Genomic DNA, 17,505 nt, shown 5'->3' on the forward strand with positions numbered 1-17,505 from the left:
GTAACGCTACTATTATTTGAATCACATTTTTGCCTACTCTACCCACCTCTGTTCACAGTGGAGATCTATGACCATGCAAGTTCACATCATCTGGTCATTAGATACGTTTGTACAGTTTTTCGTTACACCAAACACTCCATGGGTTTCCATGCGAAATAAGGTGGAAGTCATAAATGATATCATTTATAAATACAGTGGTACCTCGACAGACGACCGCATCGACATCCAATGTAAAATTTGACTCGTCATTTGTCTCGACATATGACGACATGCTTGAAATACGCCGATTTACAGCGTCGCAATTTCATTGTTTTTCCAGCAAGACAGCAGCACGGCAGATTTTCTTGTGAAAGAAATCAACATGGGTCCAACGACGGTTAGTGCAAATGGTGAAAAAAGGAAAAAGGTGACGCTACCCATTGAAATGAAAATATGAGCGTGGTGTGCGCATCAGTGAACTGGCTCGATAACGCCTTTTGCTGATATGGATTTAAGGATTAAAGAGACAGCCGTCGTCTCCGAACTCCGTTTGCCAGTCAAGTTAGGTTGAAGCTCGAAGCAAGGACGCGAGTCATAGGGGGTGTTTCAAAATAAGCAGCCAAACTGCGATGCTTTTTTGACATCCTAGCAGCAACGTTGGACACAAGCAATGTTCCCTCTATGCTCCGCACGTGTGCAATCACGTACTGCTTGCGCACACTCAGTGAACAAGAAAATCTATGCAGCGCGCAAAATAAAATTCAACAGAAATGTGTTGCAGCGTCACTAGTAGAGGTGGGAATCTTTGGGCACCTAACTATTTCATTATGATTCAGAGGCTCCGATTCGATTATAAATTGATTATTGATGCACAACCCCATCCCCCCACCCCCCGCCCCCTTCCCCACACTTTTAATGTTTTGTACATTAGTTCCAAAATTGTTCAAAAATCCTCTCAGGCTAAACGAAACTAGTATTTCAGTACCAAGTTAAAAGTTAATAACAATAAATAAAATACTCAAGTCCCCATTCTGTATCAGCAGCTTTAAACTACATTCAATTAATTTAATGTTGTGAATCAACCGGTAAAGTTGTTAAAATTGCTCCCGTTATTCATAATTTCCCTTCTGTGTACTTTCGACATGTCAAAGTTTTAAAACTGTTTCATCATTTAAAGATAGATTCAAGTTAAATTTTTGCCGATTTAGGAGTATAGGTTCGCTACAACAGAGCCTTCTAGAGAAGTCTGCTGCTTTAAGATGGCGGCTGTTTACTAACGACGGCAAGTCTGTCATTTTGCATCTAGTTCTCTAATACATGTTCTAACGCCGCTGTCATCTGTCATTTTACATCTAGTTCTACATATATTTGATATCTAACGTAGCCGTATGTGGCCTTATGTTTGTAACAACTTGCAACTGGGCGCTGTTTGTAGCGGCTGTCGGCCAAAGTCAGGTAATAGTGTTTTTTTTTTTTTTTTTTTTTTACTTTTTGACTATTAACTTTTCCTATGGTTAAAACAGGGCTCTCACATATAACATAGTACGCATCTCATAAACAGTTTTTGTCTTTCATTTTAAGTGGGCCAAATCAATTATATTAAAAGTAATCTAATGAAAATTGCTGCTGTGATCTCATTATTTTAATAAGCCATGCAACTTGCTATGATCCAAGGTTTTGAACAGGCGTGATACTGGTGTGTGGCCACAGCGTACACATCTGATGTTGCTCACAGTGGTCTTCAGTGTGCTCTGGAAGTTTGTGTGTCTGCTCAGACACATGAAAAATTAGAGGCAACATTGCACACAAGTCAACCAGCATGGACACGGGTAAAAACTAACAACCTCCAGCTTTTTCTCTAACCAAAAACGTTCTCCCGGGTGAATTCTGTAAATACCACGACAAGGTGACAGTAAAATTATTATATATTATTATGAGTATTCTGATTTTTATTTATAATTTATTTGCTCTACTATGTGTAATTGCTATTTGAAATTGTGTCTGCAGTATTTATTAAGGGGATAGTGTAGGGTTTTGGGCTGCGGAACAAATTAATCTAATTACAATGTATTCTTATGGGAAAATCCCGATCAACATATGACCATTTTGACTTAAAAACCAGGTCCTGGAACGAATTAAATTCATATGTAGAGGTACCACTGTACTGTATCTCTATGGCAAGAATGTTCTTTTTAAGTGGATGAAAAAACATATTCTGAATTGGTTAGGTTTAGGGATGGGGACAATTGTCATCCTGCCTTCTTTCAAAGTCCACCAAAACAACCATAACGACCTTTCACATGTTGCAGCCTAACCTTTGTCTAGAGTTGCACAGCACACGAAAATAGGTCCTACTGTCTCACTTGCCTCTTACTTAGTGTAATCTGATCCTGAGAGGCATTCTCAATAAAAGGTCCTTTTTCACAATTGAGTTGTAAAGTGAGTGTTGTGCACTTAGTTTGAAACAAGTGCTTTGGTGGATGACATCACTTCACTGCAGACGTGGCCAATACTGTGACAAGTCTGTTTCATTGCCTGGAACCTGGACGGGAACTGAGACTCCTGGAGAAATCAAACCTACGAAAGAAAAACAAAAAATATACTGTAGTTATAGTGATACATGTAACACGCTCCTCAGTGGCTAGCAGTGGTGTACTTCATTATTATGCATTTTTGTGTATCTGTTCTTTACTTGAGTACAAATAGGAATTGGTACTTTTTACTTCACTACATTTTACAGAACGTATCTGTATTTTTTACTCCACTACTTTTCAAATTGTCTCCTGCGTTACATGTTACTTTTGTTTTTTGTTTTTTTCAGTCATTGATAGTTTCGTTTTCCTGCCTCCGGCGCAAATGAAAAGCCCCATGCAACTATACCGTAATGGAGCACTAGAGGCGGCAACATGAGTACAAGCAAGATTAGCCAGGCGAACAAGATAATGGCCAATAAAAACCAACAGTGAGACCAACGTGCCCTCAAATGGGTGCTGCACACTCTTCTACAGTAGGTGGGAGTATGCACCCGATGGTCGCTTGCAATACGCTATTAAGCTATGTTTTTTTTTTTTTTTTTTTTTCGCTTGTTAAGTTTCTGTTTACAGTGTAGTCAATTTTATTATTTGTTTTTTTCCATTCTGCAGTCTTAAATATATATGGCGGAAAACACAGACAAGACTGAAAAGGCAGTTTCTGCTCTTGCACCCCTCTTTCAAATAAACTGCTGTATTTTAAGCCAAAACAACTGTTGTGTTTGATAGAACAATATGTCTATATGCCGCCATAGCAGATTCATGGCACATTAAGGCCCCAAATTATTTTTAATTTGTTTGTTTTACCCTGGAAACCGCCGTTTACAGACGTCACACAACCGCTTTTGTTTCAACCCAGCCATAAAACGAAGGTAATTAATTATATTTATTACTTGAAATGTCTTTCATTTTAAGCTTAGAATCATTAATTGCTGTCTAATATTTCTTAAAAAAAAAAAAAAAAAACACTTAAAAAAATTATTCACTCGCATATTTTAAATTTTCAAACAAATTACGTCACAATGAAAAAAATGGTGTCTGCAAAAAATTCATGGAGATCTACCTCATAACTATTGCTTAATTGGTTTTTTTTTTTTTTGTTACTGTTGCATTTTCTCCGATATGTTAGATGATAAATAATCGATCCAAACAAACAAACAAAAAAAACATTTAAAAGGGTAAATATATGACAAAGAAAATCTCGACCACTCCTTGATTTCTGCATCACGACCCTTGTTAGAATACCATGTTTCACCCATGAAATCCCCCCAAAATCGAGCTGTGACCACTCACAGCTGTGTCTTGACACTCAGTTATTCATGCTACATGGAGTTTTTGGATGCGATAATATTTTGTTAAAGTCATGGATGCGATAATATTATGTTAAAGTCATGGCGTCTTCAATCCTGTTCTTTCATGCCCTCACCTCCAGATAGGGTTTCGCTGTTTAGAAAAAAAAAAAAAAAAATATATATATATATATATATATATATATATATATATATATATATATATATATATATATATCACATTTTTCCATTGGGAGGAAATAATTATTACTCTTGTAAATTTTAAAGAAAGTACTTTTGTACTTTTACTTGAGTATATTTTTCATTACATACTTCTCCTTAATTTATTGTCCATGTATCTTCACTTTTAACTTAAGTACAAAAAGAGAGTACTTCATCCACAACTGGTGGCTCGTTAATTTGGGGGGAATGAATAATGTAATGATTACTATTTTCAGGCTAGTAATTACATTAAAATGACTTATGTGAGTTATTTTGTATTACTATCACTGTTGGAAAGGTTCTAAATATTCATGTTCATGATTATTATTATACTTGCTTGTTTACACAATTTACACAACAAAGATCACGATAATGATTCATGATATGGCGATACAATGATTATAAATACATTGGTCAGGAAATCATTCATCACAACTAACAAGCAGAAACACAAGCTAACTTAACCCTTCTGCTGTGAGTTTATTACTTGTAGATGTCCAATCCATTAGAACTGGGAGTGTGGCAGCGAATGAACATCCGCCCGAATGAACAAACTGGCCCATCCCACTTTTATGGCCATCAGCAGCAGCCAATACCAGGCAACGAGGTAATTTTATGCCATTTCAGGTCATTACCTGATGATCTTGGGGCATTTTATGGGTCACTTCCTATTAATTTTTGGGCATTTCATGGATCACTTCCTGTTAATTTTGGGTAACAGAACAGGAAGTGATCCGAGAATGAATAGCAATGACTCAAACTCAATTGGGAATTGACCTGTAAATGCCCTAAAAAGAACAGAAAGTAACCTGTAAATGCACAGAAAATGGGAGTGAATGAATGCTCTGGTTTTCAATGAAGGATAGTTCATTCGCCCTTCCCAGTCTTAATGGATTGGGCGTCAAGCGTCGTCAATGGCAGTCATAGAGTTAACTGAGACACTATTATAGTGGAAGATTTTGGTAGCAAAGTGTTGGTTTCTTTTTTATTTTATTTTTTTAAACATTGACACCTTTTTAAAACGATATCATGATTTTTGGCATGAGTGTATCGATAACCTTTTGGGATGCAAAGCATCAAGACTTCTCATCATTTCGATATTTTGTCCTACCCCTACTGAGAGGTGAGACCAGTTATTAAATGCATGGTTTATTTTACTTTTTTCCCGAAAAGAAAAGAAAAACAAAAACAAACAAACAAACAAACAAAAACATGCTTTGATAATTGTTTTTTAGGCCTGTTGTTAAATTTTAAATGTTTTTTTTCTCTCAGAATTTTTAACCAGAAGGTTCACCGAATGTGAGCATGACTGCTACTATACAAGCATTTGCTGAATATGCTACCGCTCTCATGTACCTGTATAAATGTAGTTTTTAAGTTGTCCTAGTTATTTAAAAAATGAGTACCTCATGTCATAGCAGATTAACAATGAATACATTTTAAATTATTTTTTATGAAGTTAAATAAGCAGCTTATGACTCTGGTGTAACTAAAGACAAACAAACAAAAAAAAAAAGAAATCAAATTTAAATCTATTAGTATACCCGTTGAAGTGGCAGAGGAGGTCAATGGCTGGTTGTTCATATGCTGTTGAATATGTGGAGGAGTATAGGTCTCATAATTTCTTCCATTTACACCTGTGCTGGCGGGCAGCATGCACGAGTAAGACGTCTGACAAGATGCCTGAAAGTACAAATGCATAAAACTCATTAAACTGTATAATCTATGAGTGATCCACTACATCTAAGATTTTATCATCAAAGCAGTAATAGTCGGAACATGCTCACAGTAAAAAAACTGTGTGTTGAGAAATAATTTTGACAGTGTTTTTTTTTTTTAATTTTATTTTTTAAACGTGTCCTGTTCAGCTGTTTGACACGGAGAATGGAAGTCTAAGTGTCCGGTTGGTCTGAACAGTTTTAATGTTTCAAATTGAGAGTATGACTTACTCCCATTGTGATCATTCAACATATCTCGTTTATTATGACAAAGCAGCGAACAGAAAGGTGTTATGGGGGAACAAAAGAAAAGAAACACAAGAGAAGAAAAAAAAGAAACACAAACAAAACAAGAAAAACATTGAACGCCTACACTAACTATTAATATGTTGGTTTTATTGTCAGCTAGATGTATTTCTGGTTGACACCAAGTGGGGGGCCTGTTGACCAGGGAGAGAAGAGGAGGGGGGGTGGGGAAGTCTATAAGATAAGCGATTGGGAAGGGTAGAGTGTACACATATCAGCTCTGTGATCTAGAACCCAGTAATCGTGTGAATCCCTTGTGAGTGTAAGCCCGATGGCAACCGACCCTATGCCTCCCCACAGCCAAACTAATTTGACAGTGTATTGACAGTACATCATACTTCTTTGGGGGGGGGGGGGGGGGGGCAGGGGCTTCTTTGCAGTACGTTACAGTAGGTAGACCAGAGGTTGTGCTAGACTTTTCACTTAAATTTTTAAAATGATGATAATGACATTGTGGTGACCCTTTGTTTGGCATAATTCACCTTCCGTACTTGTGTGTCCATTTGGCCGAGCGCGTTACCGGCTACGACACAGTCACGTGACAGAGACACTTAAGAGCCGCGCGCGTTCCGGCTTGAATAGAGAGTTCACAGAGAGCAGCAGAGCTACAGCGGCTGGACACAGCAATTTTAGCTAACAAGACTGTTAACATTGCATACCGCTTCAACATATTCAATAGTATTTAGTTTTCATTCATTCTAAATTAATATTCTGTCCGAACAAGCTTAACAGAGAATCCACACCGTGCCATCACACATCAAGCAGATGAATATGTAACTTTTTCTCCGCAGTGACAAAAACAGCTGGCTGTGGCCCCAGTAGGTAGGCTACATATGGAACAATGAAATTAACAGTTCACCTGCTGTGGCCTGAACGCAGTTTCACACCTTCCTCCTGGTGCGCATGGACTTGAATTGCGTGCCCGCTTGTGCAGTCCCTGTTTTTTCACCTCTTTTATTTACACCATCGTCGTTTTGGGGCTTTTTGAAGAAACTTCGAACATTCAGTTGCCTTGACATTTTTCAGAGTAAGGCCAACGACGTCATGCATCAAGAGAGACAATAGCTAATTAATATGCTCACTCACCACCCTGTGGTCTGGGGTGTTAATTGCAACCAGTCAAAACGACAGAGGGACTTCAGTTTTTTTCCGTCACCATTTTAAAAAATCGGTCAACGACGGAAAATATTCGGTTAACGCGACCCCTGAGGTAGACACATGACTAGTTACAACGAGACACGTACAACTACATTATTATATTACTGTTTGTGCCAGGATTAGAGCTCACATAGATAAAGTAGGTTGTCCAGAGGTGGGTAGAGCAGCCAAAGATTTGACTCAGCTAAGAGTAGCGTTACAAAAATTTACTGGAGTACAAGTAAAAATATTCGGCGGAAAGAGTACTCAAGAAAAGAGTAACTGCTTACAATGTTTGATTTTTTTCCAACAATGGTATAGTTTTTTCTTCAGCACAGTGTTACCTATACGAACTGTTAAGATTATACTGTACTATAAACTGTTACCTGACCATATTAGATTCAGATTCAGAGTTTATTTGTCATTGTCAAGATAACAACGAAATTCAGATTGGAGTTCCAACAATACTATGGGTTAGTTTCCATTAAAGTGCTTGGTGCAGAGCAATATAAAGGTAAAGTGTCCCCAGTGCCCCCACCATCCCACCATAAATAATAATAAATATTGATAGATTTACATAACCATTTATGCCCCCCCCCCCACACCCCACAGAGTCAAGTGTGTACTAATGACAGCATAACCATAACAGCAATTTCAGTGTACTTGTGAATTCAGCAGTCTTATCGCCTGAGAGTACAGACTGTTTGCAAATCTTTTGGTACGGCTGCTCAATGATCTGTACCTTCTACCTGAGAGTAGAAGGAGGAACAGGCGATGGGCAGGGTGGTATTTATCCCGCAGGATGTTCTGCACTCTGTTTAGACAGCGTGTGTTGTATGTGTTCCCTATCTCTGGGAGGGGGGTCCCAGTGATTTTCTCTGCTGTTTTTACCACCCGCTGGAGTGCCTGCTGGTCTGGGCTAATCGAATTCCAACCAGAAAAATCCAAAGGAATGAAATATCGCCCTTCCAAAGAGCATGAGTGCCTTCTACTGGGGAAAACATATTCTACCATGAAATAATAACGAGCATATCTCCAGTTTTCTGTGGTGTATCGTTGCCGAATAAAAACTTGGAGTCGCTTTGGGGTAACGTTGATGGCAAGCAGCTGGTGTGATCATAGGACTTCCGTTATGTCTGATTGGTCCAAAGGAGTCATGTGATTGGTTGTCATTGGTGATGGGCAAAATTAAATCAAATCTAATATGTAGAATAAAGAGGGAAAATGTAAGGACTCTAGTGTAGCCCAAAGTAGCGAAGTAAGAGTAGCGTTTCTACTTCACAAATCTACTCAAGTAAAAGCAAAATGTATGGCGTGGTAAAAAAAACTCTTTGAAGTACATTTTACTCAGTAAGTTACTCAACTACAGTGGTATGAAAAAGTATGTGAACCTTTTGAAATTTCTCACATTTCTGCATAAAATCATCATCAAATGTGTTCTGATCTTTGTCAAAATCACACAGATGAAAAAACAGTGTCTGCTTTAACTAAAACCAGACAAACATTTATGGGTTTTCATATTTCAATGAGGATAGTATGCAAACAATGACAGAAGGGGGAAAATAAGTAAGTGAACTATCACATTTAATATTTTGTGCCCCCCGCCTTTTGGCAGCAATAACTTCAACCAGGCACTTCTTGTAGCTATAGATTAGTCTAGCACATCGATCAGGACTAATCTTGGCCCATTCTTCTCTACAAAACTGCTGTCGTTCTGTCAGATTCCTGGGATATCTGGCATGAATTGGTGTCTTTAGGTAATGCCACAGCATCTCAATGGGGTTCAAGTCTGGACTTTGACTTGGCCACTCCAGAACGCGTATTTTGTTCTTCTGAAACCATTCAGAAGTTGATTTACTTATGTGTTTTGAAGCATTGTTTTGGTGCAGCATCTATCCTCTTTTTAGCTTCAACTGTGTGACAGACGGCTTCAGTTTTTCCTGCAAAACATCCTGATAAACTTTTGAATTCATTCTTTTATTAATGATTGCAAGTTGTCCAGGCCCTGAGGAAAACAGCCCCAAATCATGATGCTCCCTCCACCATGCTTCACGGTGGGGGTGAGGTGTTGATGTTTGTGAGCTGTTCCAGTTTTCCTCAACACATGACGTTGTGTGTTACTCCCAAACAATTCAACTTATGTTTAATTAGTCCACAAAATATTTTGCCCAAACTTCTGTGGAGTGTCCAACTGCCTTTTTGCAAACATTAAACAAGAAACAATGTTTTTTTTAAACAGCAGTGGCTTCCTCTGTGGAGTCCTCCAATAAACACCATTCTTAGCCATAGTTTTACATATAGTTGATGTGTGCACAGAGATATTGGACTGTGCCATTGATTTCTGTAAGTCTTTAGCAGACACTCTAGGGTTCTTTTTTTAACTCTCCGAGTATTCTGCGCTGAACTCTTCGCGTCATCTTTGGTGGACGGCCACTCCTTGGGAGAGAAGCAATAGTGCCAAACGCTCTCTCTTTGTAGACAACTTCTCTGACTGTCGATTGATGAACATCCACACTTTTAGAGATGGTTTCCTTGGTATCCTTTCCGAGCTTTATACAAATCAACAATTCTTGATCGCAGGTCTTCAGAGAGCTCTTGTGACCGAGCCACGATGCACATCAGACAATGCTTCTCATCAAGACAATTTTTACCAGGTGTGTGTTTTATAGTGGGCAGGGCAGCTTCAAACCACTCAGAAGTGATTGGGCACACACTTGACTTAAATTGTTTTGTAAAAATTGGTTACAGTAGTTCTTTAAGTCTTAGGCGGAGCGTTCACTTATTTCCCCCCTTCTGTCATTGTTTGCATGCTATCTTCATTAAAATATGAAAATCTATTAATGTTTGGGTGATGTTAGTAAAAGCATACGCTGTTTTTACATATGTGTGATTTTGACAAAAATCAGATCACATTTGATGGTGATTTTATGCAGAAATGTGATAAATTCCAAAAGGGTCAGATACTTTTTCATACCACTGTAAATGTAATGGAGTAACTGTGAACATGTTATTACCAGTGTTGTTAATAAAGACGTTACAGCATAACGGTGTTTCTAACGGCGTTATTTTTTCAGTAGAGTGTAATCTAATTAATTACCTTTCCCATCTTTGAAACGCCGTTACCCTGCTGAGGATGTGAAGGGGCATTTTACTACAATTTGGTTGAATGAAGCGCGAATTGTCTGATTTTGTCACAGCTGCCTGGGAATGTAATTCTTCCCAGGACTTGGTTTGTAAGTCGAAATATATGTCGAGCGAGATTTTCCCATAAAATACATTATAATTCGATTCGTTCATTCCACTGCCCAAAAAAACCCATGCTAAATTCTTAATACATACTGCAGGTACAATTATTAATAGCAATTACATATAGCAAAACAAATGAATTATGAATACAAATTAAAATAATAATAATAAATGGAAATTTTTTTAAAGTAATTTTAATGTTACCTTAAATTATAGAGACTGGTGAACAGACACGGGAGGGAGGAGACAGCGAGTGTGTGGGTAGGTGGGAAATGGTCGTATGTCGACCACGTCGTCATATGTCGAGACAAGTGACGAGTCAAATTTTACGTCGGATGTTAAAAGGATCGTATGTTAATGCGATCGTAGGTCGAGGTACCACTGTAAATTGTTTTAGCACAATGTGAATTTAGATGTAGGCATTCAACATAAAATTGAGTTTTGTGAGTGATACAGTGAGGCAAATAAGTATTCAGTCAACCACTAATTGTGCAAGTTCTCCCACTTGAAAATATTAGCCTGTAATTGTCAACATGGTTATCCGTCATCCATGAGAGACAGAATGTGAAAAAAAAAAAAAGAAAATCACATTTTTTAATTCATAAAAATATATTTGCAAATCATGGTGGAAAATTAGTGCTTGGTTAATACCAAAAGTTCATCTCAATACTTTGTTATGTACCCTTTGTTGGCAATAACGGAGGCCAAACGTTTTCTGTAACTCTTCACAGGCTTTTCAAACACTGTTGCTGGTATTTTGGCCCATTGCTCCATGCAGATCTCCTCTAGAGCAGTGATGTTTTGGGTCTGTTGTTGGGCAACTTTCAACTCCCTCCACAGATTTTCTATGGAGTTGAGAACTGGAGACTGGCTAGGCCACTCCAGGACCTTGAAATGCTTCTTACGAAGCCACTCCTTTGTTGCCCTGGCTGTGTGTTTGGGATCATTGTCATGCTAAAAGACCCAGCCATCTTCAATGCCCTCGCTGATGGAAGGAAATCTTCACTCAAAATCTCTTGATACATGGCCCCATTCATTCTTTCCTTTACACAGATCAGTCGTCCTGGTCCCTTTGCAGAAAAACAGCCCCAAAGCATGATATTTTTACCCCCATGCTTCACAGTGGGTATGGTGCAATTCCATATTCTTTTTCCTCTAAACACGAGAACCTGTGTTTCTACCAAAACGTTCTATTTTGGTTTCATCTGACCATAACACATTCTCCCAGTCCTCTTCTGGATCATCCAAATACTCTGTAGCGAAACGCAGACGGGCCTGGACGTGTACCTTCTTCAGCAGGGGGACACATCTGGTAGTGCAGGATTTGAGTCGCTGGCGGCGCATTGTGTTACTGATAGTAGCCTTTGTTACTGTGGTCCCAGCTCTCTGTAGGTCATTCACTAGGTCCCCCCGTGTGGTTCTGGGATTTTTGCTCCCCGTTCTTGTTATCATTTTGATGCCACGGGGTGGGGAGGGAGTTGAAAGTGCTTGTTGCCCAACAACAACCCCAAAACATCACTGCTCTAGAGGAGATCTGCATGGAGGAATGGGCCAAAATACCGGCAACAGTGTGTGAAAAGCTTGTGAAGAGTTACAGAAAATGTTTGGCCTCCGTTATTGCCAACAACGGGTACATAACAAAGTATTTAGATGAACTTTTGGTATAGACCAAATACTTATTTTCCACCATGATTTGCAAATAAATTACTTAAAAATCAAACAATGTGATTTTCTGTTTTTCCCCCCCCACATTCTGTCTCTTATGGTTGAGGTTGACCCATATTGACAATTACAGGCCTCTCTAATATTTTCAAGTGGGAGAACTTGCACAATTAGTGGTTGACTAAATACTTATTTGCCCCACTGTACTAAATAGTATCCAGTGGTGGATGATGGTTTTCCAAGGAAGGGAAGTCGAATTTCGGCCTACGTCATAAAACGCGTCTGTTTATTTTTTATATGTAAATTCTATCCTCTGTCCCTTTTCAAGAAAATGATCTGTGCCCCTGTCATACTAAAGGTGTCTTTTCCATGGACTTGACTAGTGTCCTCTAAATGGCCTGCAGAGCTCGGCTGCTCAAACGGCCTTGGCGCATGGTGTTGTGGATGCAAGACTTCAGCCGCTTTAAACAGGGGAAGCTTCTTTCTACACCCTGCAAAATGCTCCTGCGGATGTTTACACCACAACATCTTTGATTCACATATTTTGCTGTCAATCATAAAATGATTCAGCCTCAGACAGTTCATCCAATCATCATGCAGAGTTGCCGAGCCCTGCCCACTGTCCCATAGACCCCCACAGACGCCGGGTATGCCATGGGTCTGGACAAGCCCAGCATTTATTCAATGACACGCCCCATTTCGTGTGGCCTTATGTGGAATAGTGTGGAGACCACTGCCGTAGATGTTCAGCGTCCACACTGTTTAAAGCACTGTGAAGTGTCACTAATTAATGAAAAGGAAGCCGAATCTTATCCAGTGATAAGAAGCAGATACCGAACAGTCAGTGCATGTACACACAACATTATATATCTGATCACTTTTTTTTTTTTTTTTTTCACATTTTAGGGAAGTTGAGCTTCCCTTGCAGTCTTACAGCAATTGCCTCTGATAGTATCACAAATATCATATAAAATAATCTTACTTGCATAGGCAGGCTAGCTGTCATACTGAAGTGTGGCATTGACGGTAAGCTGTAGGTGCAGGACAGAACTGAGTCGGACCTCCCCAACACAGATCCTGATGAGAAGGACACTAAAATACAATATATTCCAGAGTAGAAAGAAGGGAATGTTAAAATTGTTTATAATTTCATTGCAACAGTAAAGACAAAACTACATTGGCTGAGAAGTGTAAGGTGAAATGCAAAGTTCAAACACTTTGAAAAAGGAAAAATGCACAAATGCAAATTGCCACAACACAAAGGCCAAATGCAAATGCTTTGTAGAAGAAAATGTGCGCGAATGCCACAACCCTAAGTATCAAAGCATGAATTGGCAAAAGCACGAAAACCCAATTGCTGTAACACGTATGCAATTGGCTCGCAGAACAAATGCAAAAGAAAAAAGCACGACTGCAAACCGTCACAAGTTACACAATCCCAAAATGCTAAAGCACGAACTCCAATTGGCACAACACGAATGTAAATGGCTCGCAATACGACCGCAAGAAGATACTGATTATGGTGTCTTTAATGACTGCTAGACTTCTATTATAGGGATATATAAAGTATATACATATGTATTTTTATTTTTGTTTTTATATAATTTATTTTTATTATACAGGTAGACCCGGCTAATGAACGAGCTCGCTCCGTTCCTTCACTGGCGACCGAATTTCTTTAAATAAATGTCAAAATAACTATCCAAAAAGTCCAAAAGTATTGTATTTTGTTTAATGATGGAGAATATACTGCCCTCTGGTGGCAGAGTTGGGTCTGGCTGGACTGTTTGATTGATTGAGAAGCAAACTCAGATGTCTGACATGGATAAAGGATAGCTGCACTCTGGATTGGCCCACACCAGGCCGTAAATTGTAATTTGTAATTATGTGTATAGCTACAGTTTGTGGAGTTACGTATGAACGATTTGCTATGAGAATTGTAAAAACGTTAGCATTCGTAGCATTTAAGGAAGCAGACTGTTGTTTGGCAAATTAGGCTAATTTAATCTACTAAATTTACAAATTGATTAGACTAGACGGACATTTAAACACCAAACTCCCTTCCACACACATTTAACACTATTCAGAATCCGGGATTTAAACGTGTAGGCCTGATTTGTGAAAGCAATTTCCCGGGTCAACTGACACAGTGATGGTGCGGACATTTACTGAGTTGCGTCTTAGTAAAATGGCTGGGAGTTTCCGGTATCTGTGAAACCAGACGTTAAATTCCCAGGTCACAGCACGATGGCTGATGTCGTCATTTCCTCTTTCTTTGCAGTAAGACGAAAAGCGGAAAGAAAACATCACAATTATCAACATGGCAAACTGGAAATAGCTAAACTAAACTGAAAATATAACAAAATTAAATTGCTACTGGATCGTAGCGTCGAGGAAGAGAGTCCATCGTCCAGCTTTGGAAATGTGTGGTTTCTTTTGTTGCTGATGCCGACCAAAAATGACGTAATGTCCGGGTTATAAAATCGTGTTAGTCCAACTCACATTATTCTCAGGATATCTCCCCACGTGTGAAAGCAATGACGAGGGATTTACTCGCGTCATTACATGGTAATATCCCGTGTTATAAGTCTGAAAGGGGGTCAATTGTTTTGTGTCAAGTTTTTTATTGTTAAAATGTGTGTTGGTTTGAACATAAGTGTATATATGTGTGTTACAGTTTTACAAATTGTGAAAAGTGAAGGAACTAAAAAGCTACAAAAAGCACAATTGCCTTGCTTGCTGTCTGTAAAGCTGAACAACTTCACTTTTAGTGAGGATAGAACACCTTATGTTAATGAAGTAAACTAAAAAATAAGATACTGTGAGTTACAATAAGATAGTGTTTATGCGACCAAAAAAAAAAAAAAAAACGAGATAAGATGGCGGACGAGACTCCTGCGTTGTAAAGTCGAAATCGCATAAGCTGCATACATCGCAAACCGGAAAGTACATGTATTATATTCTCTTTCTTCTTTATTATTTTTTTGTGTATTTATTACGTATAATTGTTCTTTATTCTGTGATGTTGTCTCATTGTGCCTTATGCCTTTACATCTGTGTGTTTTTTGAATGTTATACCAAATTGCCTTTCGATTTGTGAAATTCATCATTATTAATTTAAAAGAAAAAATAAAAATAAAAAAGAGATAGAAGAAGCCAAAGCACAAATGCAAAAGGACGACCCAGAAGTATACTAAGGGTGCTTTCACACTAGACCAAGAGGACCAGGGTCAGGTTGGAAAGCTACCTTGCAGCAACACTTGCAAATGAGTTGTTGAAAAAGTTTAGTATTCACACTGTGCCAACCGAACTTTCCGAGTCGCATCATTTGGATGAAAGGTGCACTCATTGATTGGACAAATAGAAGAAGAAATACCTCCCTCGTAGGAGGGGAGGGAGCGTGGAGCATCACAGCGTGATGCTGTGACTATTTTTACATGTTGAACTGTATAGTTTTTTCTTTTATTCCTGTCTTTTATTTTGCAATGATAACATAACCGTGCATCTGTATGTGTAATTTTTTTTGCCAACTGACTGTTTTGTGAAGCAGGAGTTTGTATGCATGTAAGCCTGCAAAAAAAACAAAAAAAAAAACAGTAATGTAGCATAGCATTGCTAGGCACTACTTGGCCATCGGCGGAGTTGCTCCCTCCAGACTCAATGCTGAGTATAAAAAAAATGCAAAGGGAAAATTAAACCACGAAAGGGACCCCAAGTCACACAGGTGTGACATCGCTCCCACTTTCAGCACTTTTTGGACTATCAAATTGTCGCCACTTCCAGGAGCGCGAGACGCACAAAACGGCCGCTCCAAGAGGCTGCACCTATCTCGGCCAGTCATTTTCACATGGTACATTCAGCAGCAGCATGCAAAACACAATCGCCACATTAGAACCCGATTCTGTGTATCAAATGCAACCGCTTAGCACAGCACAACAACATTTGGCCATGGCTAATCGTTGATCATTTTGCCACTTCCGCTTCTAATGATGCCCTGCGCGTACCTTCAAAGCCTAAAGTATCACAGCTCCATGGTGACACGCTGCAAATAAAGTAGCAAAGCACACCTTGCTCTGGTTGTATTCACAAGAGACACAGGGTGTGCATTAAGCTGACCGAGACTCACGCCTTTTGAGCAGACCGAAGTTTGGTTGTTTGGTCTGAACGAGAGATCGGTTGCGCATTCACATTAGCGAACTATCTGGGAAAAAGAACTCTGGTCTGTTAAAAACAGACCAAACAGTGCTAGTGTGAAAGTGCCCTAAATTTCACGGAAGTTGACGTGAGCACGACAACTCTAGCTGCCACGTAACCACAAGCCATCACGTCACATCCCCACATGTGCAGAGATTGAAAACGTAAGTTGCAGAAATTCGCTCACAAATTCACTTTGGTATACATTGCTTTGTGACTATCTCTACAGTAGCAGCAGCAGGGCAGGAGTTGTAGTCCTCACATCTACTTTGGGGTCATCCTTTTGCATTCGTGCTGTGGCTTTTTGCAGTTGTGTTGTGAACCATTTGCATTCGTACATTTTTTTCTTTTGAAAAATGCTTGCAATTGGCATTTGTGTTGTGGCAATTTGCATTCGTGCTTCTTGGTTTTAGCATAGTGTTTGGACTCTGCATTTTGCCTGACACACAGTACAAAACAACCACACCCAAAAAAAACAGAAATAATCATAACATTGGCGGCGAATGGCAACAGTATGTTCATGGCCATAGTAGCACATAGTCTTTCAAATGGATCTGCGTGCAAGTGTCTTTACATTTACCGACACCAGTATAAAACACTTCCTCGCATCGCAAGGTACTGGTCTGGATCTGTACTTGGCATAGAACTTGATCCCTCAATCTCGTGTTACATCAAGCATATTCGAATGAATTGGGTATTATTGGTAAATCATGGATAAACACTACTACTGGTACTAGTACTTCAAGTATTTGTACTAGTACCATTATAATGTGTACTTGCGTTTACTTGTACTACACGCTACCCACACAGTTTCTCCAGAAACCTTCTAGTTTCTGATTGAAATGCAACATTAGTATAATAACGCAATTTGATTCTTGAATGCATAGAACTTATCTGGCAGCCCAAAGGGGAAAGGGATGCTGTGTGCTTGAATATTTTGATCCCGGTTGCAGTACCATTTTTGGCCACCATACTTACATACAGTATTGCTCCTTTAAAAAAACTGGAAAATGTAGCACCCAGAATGGGTTACAATTAGGGCTGTCAAACGAATAAAATTTTTAATCGAGTTAATCACAGCTTAAATATTAATTAATCGTAATTAATCACAATTCAAACCATCTCTAAAATATGCGATATTTTTCTTTAAATTATTGTTGGAATGGAAAGATAAAACAGGACAGATATATACATTCAACATACTGTACATAAGTACTGTAT

At 38.9% G+C, this 17,505-nt stretch overlaps 1 protein-coding gene across 1 annotated transcript in view; it reads right to left on the bottom strand.

The window, feature by feature from the left end:
* Nucleotides 1-918: 918 nt before the first annotated feature.
* The window catches only part of LOC130916148 (paired box protein Pax-6-like), a 60,701-nt gene continuing 44,114 nt past the window's right edge, over nt 919-17,505 (bottom strand). The window contains exons 9-11 of the mRNA XM_057836637.1: nt 13,073-13,182; nt 5,566-5,704; nt 919-2,556 (exon numbers count right to left, since the gene is read on the bottom strand). Coding sequence (XP_057692620.1) covers nt 2,471-2,556; nt 5,566-5,704; nt 13,073-13,182 — 335 coding nt within the window. The 3' untranslated portion in view covers nt 919-2,470. The remainder of the gene's footprint in view (nt 2,557-5,565; nt 5,705-13,072; nt 13,183-17,505) is intronic.

Source organism: Corythoichthys intestinalis, chromosome 5 (assembly GCF_030265065.1).
Source record: "Corythoichthys intestinalis isolate RoL2023-P3 chromosome 5, ASM3026506v1, whole genome shotgun sequence".
In the NCBI taxonomy this organism is placed as follows: Eukaryota; Metazoa; Chordata; class Actinopteri; order Syngnathiformes; family Syngnathidae; genus Corythoichthys; species Corythoichthys intestinalis.